Source organism: Orycteropus afer, unplaced genomic scaffold (genome assembly GCF_000298275.1).
Source record: "Orycteropus afer afer isolate SDZICR_OR568_19922 unplaced genomic scaffold, OryAfe1.0 scaffold00090, whole genome shotgun sequence".
NCBI lineage: Eukaryota > Metazoa > Chordata > Mammalia > Tubulidentata > Orycteropodidae > Orycteropus > Orycteropus afer.
The window spans coordinates 3,212,716-3,223,791 of NW_006921677.1; the positions used below are offsets into that span (position 1 = coordinate 3,212,716).

General features: G+C 35.4%; 1 protein-coding gene across 1 annotated transcript in view; it reads left to right on the forward strand.

Annotated features, from left to right (window-relative positions):
• Positions 1 to 9,346, forward strand: part of CUL2 (cullin 2) — a 117,205-nt gene extending 107,859 nt beyond the window's left edge. Inside the window, exons 17-20 of the mRNA XM_007942437.2 lie at positions 4,120 to 4,322; positions 6,308 to 6,409; positions 7,941 to 8,057; positions 9,215 to 9,346. Coding sequence (XP_007940628.1) covers positions 4,120 to 4,322; positions 6,308 to 6,409; positions 7,941 to 8,057; positions 9,215 to 9,346 — 554 coding nt within the window. The remainder of the gene's footprint in view (positions 1 to 4,119; positions 4,323 to 6,307; positions 6,410 to 7,940; positions 8,058 to 9,214) is intronic.
• Positions 9,347 to 11,076: the final 1,730 nt, after the last annotated feature.

Genomic DNA, 11,076 nt, shown 5'->3' on the forward strand with positions numbered 1-11,076 from the left:
TTCCTCTGTCTGGCTTCCTGGCTTTTAATCCCCTTTCTCCTGCTCTTCTGGCCTGCTGCTTTGGGCATCCCTGAGTTGTCTCTCCTCACCTGTATCCCTGGGGCTTACAGATCAACTAGGAGCATGGGAATGCCCAAAGTTGAAGGAGCAGAATTACCGTCCTAGTGGGCCTAGAAGGCAAAGCTAAAAAGCCAAGGGCTGAGGGGCCTCCACCTAGAATCCATAGGGCATGACAATGCCCAGAATCTGGAGGAAAGGACCACTGCCCAGATAATCTCAGAGAAGAGAGGATTGTTTTTAAGCTTGAGAGCTAAGTAATGTGTAGTAATGTGTTCTATTGGTGTTTGGACTTGTTTAGTGCCCCTTATCCCTTTTTTCCAGTTTCTCCCGATTGTAATGGAAATGTCTATTTTGTGCCTGTTCCACCATTGTACTTTGGAAACAGATAACTTGTAGTCCAGATTTCACAGGTTTGCAGATGAAGAGGCATTTTGCCCCAGGAATGAGTAAGCCTAAAGTCTCCCCCATAGTTGATTTAGGTGCTTCAGCAGATAAGATTTTGGACTTGAAGTGATTTAAGATTTTGGGGATGATGTGATGGGGTGAATGTGTTTTGCATGTGACAAGGACATGAATTTGTGGAGGCTAAGGAGTAGAATGTTATGCACTGAATTACGTCCCTAAAAAATATGTGCTGTAAATCCTAACCTCTGTGCAAATGGTAATGATAGAATTTGGGAATAAGTTGTCTTTGTTATGTTAATGAAGGCGGATTAGTATAGGATGTATCTTGAGTCGATGTCTTTGGAGATATAAAAGAGATTAATTAAACAAATGAATAGAGCAAAGAATGGGGAGGAGAGATGCCAAGTCACATGAAGATTGTCCAGGAGCAGAAACTCTGAAGACACAAGGACCTTCCTTGAGAGCTGACAGAAAGAAAGCCTTCCCCAGTGCCCTGAATACAGACATTTAGTCTTCTATACTGTGGGAAAATAAATTTTTTAAAGCCACCCATTTATGGTATTTCTCTTATAGCAGCACTAGATAAATAAGGCAAGACTGTGTCACAAGGTCAAAACTTCCTGATTAAAAAGTGAATTTGCTCTGTAAACTTTGACCCAAATCACAATAAAAGAAAGAAAAACAAAAAACTTCCTAATTAAGTGGGACGGTTCTACTTGATTGTCTTGGTGCTTGATGCATTATTATTTGTTTTCTTTTAATTTTTATTGTGATTAGGGTGAAAGTTTACAGACAGATGCATTTTCCATACAGCAGTTCATATGCATTTTGTCTCATGACATTGAGTGCAGTTCCTCACAGTGTAACAGCTCTTTTCCCACTTCCTCCCTGTAATTACCTTTTCTTTGTGTCCTTCCCTCCCATGCATTCCTGCCCCCAGAACTGTTTCCCTTTGCAAACACTGCCCTTCTGTTTTCCCATGATCAATCGCTCCAAGTAGTGTATCTTCCCAATGTAAATGTTCACCCCATATGCCTGTCTGTTGTTTGGCTGGAAGCCACAGGAGTGAGTGAGTTCAATTTCAGACCTGAAGGGTGGTTAGGGGCCATGGTCTCAGGTGTCTGAGATACATACAAATACTCATGTAGAAACATTATCTCCTAACTCTGTACATGATGATGGGCCTACTGCCTAGACATAGCTGATCATTCACCCTGTCCACCCATCTATCCACCCATATATCAATACTTGCCATCACTGACAACTCAGTACTGTACATGCATTATCTTTGTTGTCTGTACCTCTCATGTACCTCTCTGTTTCTTCCTCTTCCTCAGTGTACCTGTGTTGATCACTCACATTTGGTACATTGTCCTTCCCTTCACTCAAATTAATACTTGTCTACCTATTTAGCAGTATTCTCTCCTTCCCTTCCCACTCCTGATAACCAACAAAGAAAGTTTCCTTCCATATATAAACCTTACCTTGTCTTTTTACAATAATGAGCTAATACAATATTTGTCCTTCTGTGATTAACTTATTTAACTCAGCATAATGTCCTTCACATTCATCCACATTATGTGGTGTTTTGTAGATTCTACATTATTCTTTAGTGTTGCATAATATTCCATTGTGTGTATGTACCGTAGTTTGCTTACCCATTTGTGGTGGTTATGTTTGTGTGTCAACTTGGCTGGGCCTGGTTGAGTGGCTGGGCATCTGGTGGTAGCTATTCTACATGATGAGACTGTCAGTCAACTCCATGGTGGGATCGACCACAAGTAGCTGAGTAGCTGCTTTGGATATGTGGTCTGCTTCCCGTATATAAGAAAAGAAGCACCTTTGGGAATGGTCTCTAGCTTATGGCATGCTTGGACCCTGCATGTAGCTGTGTTGTTGTTCAGCAGCCTGCCATGGTCTACCAACCTGGGGACTTACAATGGACTTGAATGAATGGCCTGCCGTGTGGTTTGGTAACATGTGCCTTTTTACTTGTGATGACAAATAAACCACCTAGGTGCCCATCAACAGAAGAATGGTGTTCTGGTTACTGTGGGCTCGTCAGCCTCAGGAGCCAGCAGCTGTCTGAGTGAAGAAAAGCCTCTAGCTTCAGTGGGCTGGGAGCTGGAGGCAGAGCTGAAGCCCAAGGTTGAGGGGCTTTCACCCAGGCCCTAGAGCCTGGCACTTTGAACTTGGACTTAAAGCCTCCAAACTGTAAGAGAACAAACTCCTGTTTGTTAAGGTCATCCCATTTGTGATATATTCCTGTCAGAGTGGCACTGGGTAACCAGAACACCATTCTTCTGTTGATGGGCACCTAGGTGGTTTCCATCTTTTTACTATTTTAAATAGTTCTGCACTGAACGTGGATGTGCATATATTGATGCATTATTTTATATGCATTTTTGCCATTTGATTAAAGAGTCATTGCACAAATGATGTACTTCGGTTCATGTGCTATTTGGTTCCTCCTCACATTTTCCGAAGTTAACTGTTGAATGGAGAGCCTTTAAAGTACTCTTTATAGTAACTGCTAGTAGTACATTTCTAAAGATACATTTTTTTACTTAAGCCCTTTGTGTTAATCAGATATTCTAATTAATACATTAATCCTCCATCATGAAAGTTTAAATTAGGATTTGTTTTCCTATCCAAAGAATTTTTTTTAAATATTAGAATATCAGTTTTTTTCTTCAATATGAATTAAGCCAAGATATAATTGATAATGATAATAAAAATTGATGGGGGCATAATACTAAGTAAGATGATAAATTGACTTCTGTCCTTTAAAATTTTTAATTACATAATCAATAAATAAAAGGAGCATAAAATCTTGACCAAAGTTACAAACAAAGAAAATGCACCCTCTGGGGTCTATTCATGTGAAATACAACTCCATTGATTTAAGATGTATAGAACCCTAGAAGCAAATTTCATGCCAGTTTAGTTTATAATCCATTAAAACATCAAGTAAATGCAAGCTTTTTGTGTATGTATTTGCTGTAATCACTAAATCACAGCTTCATGCTATAGGAATCACTTTGATTTGCATCATTTATCTTCTTAATTATTTAGAGACTACAGAATATATAAAAATAGTTTGTTTTACTATTTGTTGTAAGCTCTTCAGTGTGACAGTATCATGCTGCTATCTCTTTAGGATGTTACAGAACTGTAGTATTTAAAATAAGCTTGTAGACCTCGGTATGCTTGATTCTTACCTGTGGTTACACCACATACAGAGAACACATGAGGTTATTGATGGTAGCAGGCTGTCATTCTTTCTTCTTCGTCTTCTCTCTCTCTCCTCCTCTTTCTACCTCCTTTTACTGTCCATCCTCCCCTCCCCTAGTGTTTACCTTTCTAGTAATATTTAAGGCTATTATTTAAACCTATAGGTAAAGATTGTAGTAACTTAACCCTGATTTATACTACATGCTCAAAACCGATAATCCTTCTCTCCATCCAGAAGGACAGGGTGGAGGAAGTACAGAAAGAAACAATTACATTGTTAACAGAAATGCTAACAACAATTTATTAAGTCCCTGCTTCCTTCTTTCAGGAGAAAATATCTGAAATAAACAGTTATTACTCAATTTTGAAATGTTTCTTCAAATGGTTATTTTACTGTGATAATTTTTGTTTCAATTTTAGGTGAAGTTAAAATGAACTATTTGGGCAAACCATATGTAGCCATGGTCACAACATACCAAATGGCAGTTCTTCTTGTCTTTAACAACAGTGAGACTGTCAGCTATAAAGAACTTCAAGACAGTACTCAGATGAATGAAAAGGAACTGACAAAAACCATCAAATCTTTACTCGATGTAAAAATGATTAACCATGATTCAGAAAAGGTTTGTGGAAATTTTAAGGAATTTACACATTATAAACATGGAAGCTTTTTGATGGGATATTCATAGTTTTACAAGTAAAGTCATAATTGTTAATGCTTTTTATGCTTTGGAATACACTTGATCAGCTACATCAATCAACTACAAGTTCTCTATAGCTCTGAATTTGATGAATCCTAGAGAATACTATGGAATGTTTTATATATATATATGCCTTTTATAGTTTGATGCTCTTTTTTCTGCCTTAAACTGTAGCATTTTTCAAAAAAAATTACTAAAGTATGGTTAGCAGAAGGATTCTGATTAATTGAAGTTTTGAAACTAGCCTATCATCTTTGAGTTTTTTCCCATGTTTAAAATACTTTCTTTTTATTCCACTTTTGATGCATGGTGACACCTTGTGTATGATGATACCTAAGTGGAACTGTACTGTATGGGGTTTTCAAAGGCTGTTTTTTTTCTGTACGTTACCAGGCCTTTCTTTGGAGGTGCTTCTGGGTGGACTCGAACCTCCATCCTTTCAGTTAACAGCTGAGTGCATTAACTGTTGGGACACACAGGGACTCCTCCATGTGTTTAGTTAATTTTAAATTACATGCATCTGTAATAGTAAATGTCAGTATAAATTGATTTTATGATCAGGTTTAGAAACTTGTCATATCTATCTTCTAAAATATGATTATATTTGTTTGTAGTCATACTTAAAATGTATAATGCCATCCCAAGTACTCTCAAGTCCTTGAATTTCAGAACTCAAACAACTACAATAAATATTTTAATATCCATCACAGGAATTGCAAACCAATACTATATTCTTTATAACTTTTTTTTTTAATAAAGTTTTTGGTTTTTTAGTAACATATCCTGATGTTTCCATGGTCAAGAAAGCAATAGATGTAGGCTGAATATCCTGCTTCCAGTTATTGTGCCTGTAAGAAAAATTCTAGTGAATATGATATAGATGTTTCATTTTTATTTTGGTGAGATTAAGAGCCTACAGCTAACTATTCTCATCATTTTGTTTTGGAGACATCCCTAAGATTATGATGGCATTTTATAGCCTGTAATTGAACAGGGTATATAATAGTGTATATAAATGGTATAAATATATATAAATGATAGATTTTCTATAACTCAAACCATGCCTTTTTTAATTTTGAAAAATTATTACTAATTTTTCTGACTTAAAAATCTTAACACAATAGTAAATTCTATAGTGCCTTAGTGCTTAATAAGTTGTTATTTTTTCTAAAACATGTTATTTTGCTGCCCAGAAATTTACAAATTAAATATAGGTTGCTTATTTGCACATTAAGCATTTGATTATAAATCTGTCAAGTGCTTCTTGATCCTGCTGTGGGGAAATTCCACTATATGATATGAGTGGGTTTCTTAAGCCTGATAAGGAAGTAGTTGTTCTGAAAATTGGGTTAATAACTTAGATTTGAGAAAAGGTCACTTCACCTCACAGAGTGAATAGAATAGACTAAAGGGTAAACCGTATCAAAATTACCCCAAGTTCAAGGTGAAAGGGTACTTCTGTGCCACTTGAAAAACAACTTTTCGTTTATATTTCACTGCATTACTTTAAAACATGGTGGTTCAGTTTTTCAAAATGGAGGATGTTGGAAGAATTATGAGGCTTGGTATTTCTTAAAAGTTGCAATGTTAAATTTTACTTGTTTAATCCACTGAGCTTGTCTCTTGTTTTGTCTCAAAGGTGAAATATATAGTAGTTGAACTAGAAAATAGCTTATTCCTAAATCCAAACTGCTTGAAGTTCTGGCGAATGTAATTAGAAAAAAATTGATTTTGCTTATTTGTTTATTTAACAGTAAACAATTATTTTTCTCTTAAATTAAAACTTTATAATGTGACATTATGAGAGTTTAAATTTTTACTTGGTTATTTAATTTCATTCTATATTGCTGGCAGTAAGCTATTATTTATCTTATTTTTTATAAAGCTATGTTTTTTTTTAAATATAGGAAGACATCGATATAGAATCATCATTTTCATTAAATATGAACTTCAGCAGTAAAAGAACAAAATTTAAAATTACTACATCGATGCAGAAAGATACACCACAGGCAAGTTCTTTTACATGTTCTTTCTTTTGGAAATATTTAAGTGTTACATTTTGCAAGTGGTAATATTAAGATAATGTAAGACATTGCACTCTGAAATTAATAATATCATAACATATCTTTTCTGGTTTATTTGCATTTACTAATTTAATAAGCAAACAAAAATCCACCAGATTTTTTTTAAGAAGTAGTAATAAGTGTGGAAAAAGATATAGATTAGTCACATTTGATCTTAAACTGTATTAAAATGTGTAGCTTTGCTTTGCATTCTCTCTAGAAAGTCTCCTCTTTGGAACAATCTCCCTGTTTTTTTAATTTATTGTTAGTTGCCAGTGAGTCGATTCTGACTCATGAGACCCCACGTTTGCAGAGTTGGGATTTTCAGGGCTGTGACTTTTCAGAAGCAGATTGGTAGGCCTGCCTTCTAGGTGCCTCTGGATGGGTTCAAACCACCAACCTTTGCAACTAGTAATTGTGCACTTAATTGTGCTACCCAGAGACTCTTTTCATGTATAGAGTAAGAGGAATTTTTATAACCTATTTCTTTCAATGAAAAGTAGACATGTAGGAAAATGCTTTTCAAACTTTTATGTGCAAATAAATCACCTGGGCATCTTACTGAAATGCACATTCTGATCTAATAGGTCTGGAGTTGGTGGAGTTGGGCCCAAGACTCTGCATTTTAAACAGACTAGCAGATGAGCCAATTTGAATAATGAATGTATGCTGCTAGTGATTCTTTTAAATCAGCAGTGATTATTCTTTATCCTGAGATAAACTATTCTTATGACTTGAGTTTCCTAATTATTTCCTATGTGCCACCCTGTCCTTAGGCTTGGTTCAGGATATAAAGGTATATAATATGTGAGGCCCTCTCTCAGAAACTTATCCCCCATGCAGGAGACAAACATTAATTAATTGCCATTAAATTTGAGTCATAATAGGCCACGCTCTTATTTTTTTCCATGCTAGTGGATAATAACTTGTAATATATGAATTGTATCTTACCTTTTGTAAGCTATCGTGAGATCCTTATTGATGTGGTATTACTTCTTGTACTCCTTACTTCTTCTGTGTTTCTATGAGCAGTACAGAAATGAGCCTTTGTAGCCCATCCTTCCTGGCTTCTCTACCTGAGCCAGACAGGACGCTTCAAAACATTTCCCTTTGAAGCCTGATTCAGTATAACCTTGTAGCCAATTACTGCACTTGGTACAACCTTATCCAAAAGCATTGAGTCTGTAATAGTTGATAGGACAACGGTCTTTAAAATTATTGTTCTATGTCATTTTATTCCTACTTTATTGTCTGTTTATATTAACGATGCAATTAACTTTTCTGTAATAACCTTCCAACTTTAACCCTAGAAATTATAGATGTAGATGATATTTTGTGATATTGTGTACATTTTAACTGGATAATGTGATGCTACATACGAATTGGAGATGTATTTAAACTCACTGATAAAATGAATTTAAAATAAGTTCAGTGACTTATTGTCTTACTTTCTAATTTTTTTCCTCCTGTAAAACAGGAAATGGAACAAACTAGAAGTGCTGTAGATGAGGACCGAAAAATGTATCTTCAAGCTGCTATAGTTCGTATCATGAAAGCGCGAAAAGTGCTTCGGCATAATGCCCTTATTCAAGAGGTAAAAGGGGAAAAGTGACTTCATGACTTCCTGTGGTAGTGCACATTATCTATGTATGGATTAGATTTGTTCCTTCTTAAATGATGATAAAGAACTAATATCTCCATATAACATGAAGGAATGCTTCATAACTTAATGAGAACAGTACTCACTTAAAAGGATTAAATTCAGCTTTGCTTTGGCTTAGATATAGAGGTCTAAAACTCACCAGTTCATTGAAACTTCTGTCTGGTTATTGAAGAAAATTGACCACATCAAATATTTATTCATTCAGTAAACATATAAGTGTCTGCCATATGATAGGTTATTTTACTGGTCACTGGGGACTATTAATTAATGCAAAGCAAAATGAGACCCTTTTGGAGTTTACAGTGTGGTGGGAAAGAGATACGTTATTGAAATGATAAGAAAAGTATACAGTACTATGAGAACATATGTAGAAGACCTGACTTAGGGTTTGTTAGGGGAAGTTTTCTTGAGAAATTGTGATTTGAGCTAAGAGCTGAAAGTTGTGTGAGGTGAGTGTATTTAGGTAGATTAATTAGTTTATAGCTTTATTTACTTATGTATGAATAATACTAGATTTAGCTATATCTATGTTCTGCATTTTAATTCATTCATAGCATAAAGGTTAAGCTTTTTTCTTAATTTGGGTAGATTATTTTTGAACATCGTGTCAAAATTGATCTCCTTGCTTCCCCTCCCTCTGCACTGCCACACTCAGTTTTAAAAGTTTAATAATGTCCATGTACTCACTTAAGGAGGTGTGATGCATAAGGCAATTGACTGCTAACCAGAAGGTTAGCAGTTCAGATCCACTAGCCACTCCATGGAAGGAAGACGGGGCAATCTACTTTTGTAAAGATTTACCACCTCGGAAACCCAGGGGGGTCACTATGCATCAGAATCAACTTAGTGTCAGTGGGTTTTGTTATTTTTTGGTATAGTACTCACTTATTTGATATGTCCATCCATTTAGTTGATTTTATTGAATTAATATATTTCTATGGTTATTTTAAGTATCTCCTATTACGGATTTGGTTTGTTAAAACTCTTGAAAACTTAATACAATTGAGGTTTCTTTTATAGGTGATTGATAAAAGTAATTGTAAGTGATTTATTAGTGGTAGTTTGACATCGCTTTCTTTCTTTCACAGGTGATTAGCCAATCAAGAGCTAGGTTTAATCCAAGTATCAGCATGATTAAGAAGTGTATTGAAGTTCTGATAGACAAACAGTACATTGAACGCAGCCAGTCGTCAGCAGATGAATACAGTTATGTAGCGTGATGTTGCGCTCCTCTACGTGTGGGTGTAAGAAGATCATTGCCATCGCCATTTGGTGTGTTCCTGTGGGCAAAAGCAGGCCTGTGCGTCCATATTTTGGTCATTTGGCAGCCCCTGTTTTTCTGCTGTTTACAACATCACCAGTGCCACGTCATGAGCGTCGAGGAAAATGCCTATAGATACTTCAAGCTCATGTCATTGTGACATTTCTTAAAACTTTATTAAAAGAAAGAGTGAAGTATTGCTGATACGTGGAAATTTGGTTGGGTACCATGCTTTTTCTCCCCTTCACGTTTGCAGTTGATGTGTTTTTTTTGTTGTTGTTTGTTTGTGTTTTTTTAATGTATCCTAAAGGACAGAAAATAAAAAAAACCTAAATATTGTAATATGACAGATAACCTAATAATTGTATCTACATTAAAATGACAAACATGATATTGCTGCTTGTCAAATAAAAAAAGGAAATAAAGAAATAGAATGCTTTTTTTTATGTGGATGGAATGGCAGGTTGGCTGTGAGATTCTCTGTGTAAAAGTTGGTGAGTCCTCAAAGCAGGTAATGCACTTTTAGTTGCCTTTTTTTTCTAAATGGTTTAAGTCACTTGTACTCTTAAATCCTACATGAAGAATGTCTAGATTATTGTTCTTGAATGTATAAGAAAATACATTCAGCGTAAAGAATGCTTTTCTGGATTAGAACTAAATTACATATGACCATTTAAATATTGACAATTTAATTACATCATGAGTTTCTGGTAACGTGCTGCGTACACAAAGTATGAGGGAAATATGTGGTGACCTTAGATTTGGCACGCTGTTGTTGTTATGTGCCATCGAGTCGGACCCAACTCATAGTGACCTCTCCTTGGGTTTCCAAGGCAGTATCACTATGGAAGTAAATTGCCCATCTTCCTTCCAAGGAGTGACTGGTGGGTTTGAACCGCCAGCCTTCTGGTTAGCAGTCAAGTGCCTTAGGCACTGTGCTACCAGAGCTCCCTCACATTTGGCGTAGATAGAGCTTTTTGTTCAAAAGTCATCTTATTTTTGTTTTTATAATGTATGAATTCTAATATAGCTTAATACCCCAGCTGTGTTGTCTTGACTTTTACCTTTCTTTGAGTCATAGGAGATCCTGTGATAGAATGTATTCCTTTCATACTCCCTCCCATTAAGTACTCTGTCATGCCCTTCTTTAACACTTCAATCATACGTCACAGGTGTGTTTAACAATGCATCGCCTAATATCTTTTTTATAATCTGAATAGTGCATTACACTAGAAGCCACTTGTAGAGACATGAAATACCATTATTATATGTATATTGACAGCAGTATTAGGATACTTTGGTCTTTTATGTTTATTTTATTTCTCTACCTAGCCTCAACATATGCACACTTTAAAAAAAAAGAAAAAAAGTATTTACATTATTCAGTATATCCCAAACAAATTCTTGGGCTTATAATACTTCAGTTTGTATCTCTAACAGATAAGAACTTTAAATAAATAAAAATAACCACAATGACATTATTAACACCTAACAAAAAGCTGACTGTCCACCCACACATATGGTATTTAGCTCATTATCTGACAGTAATTACACACTATGTAATACATAGATTATATTCCTATTTTGCTTATTGTTGCAAAAATGATTTTTACAGTTGGATGTGATTGCACTTTTTCTAACTTGTGTCTTACGTGTTTTAAAAATCTAAGCTTATAATGACTTATACAC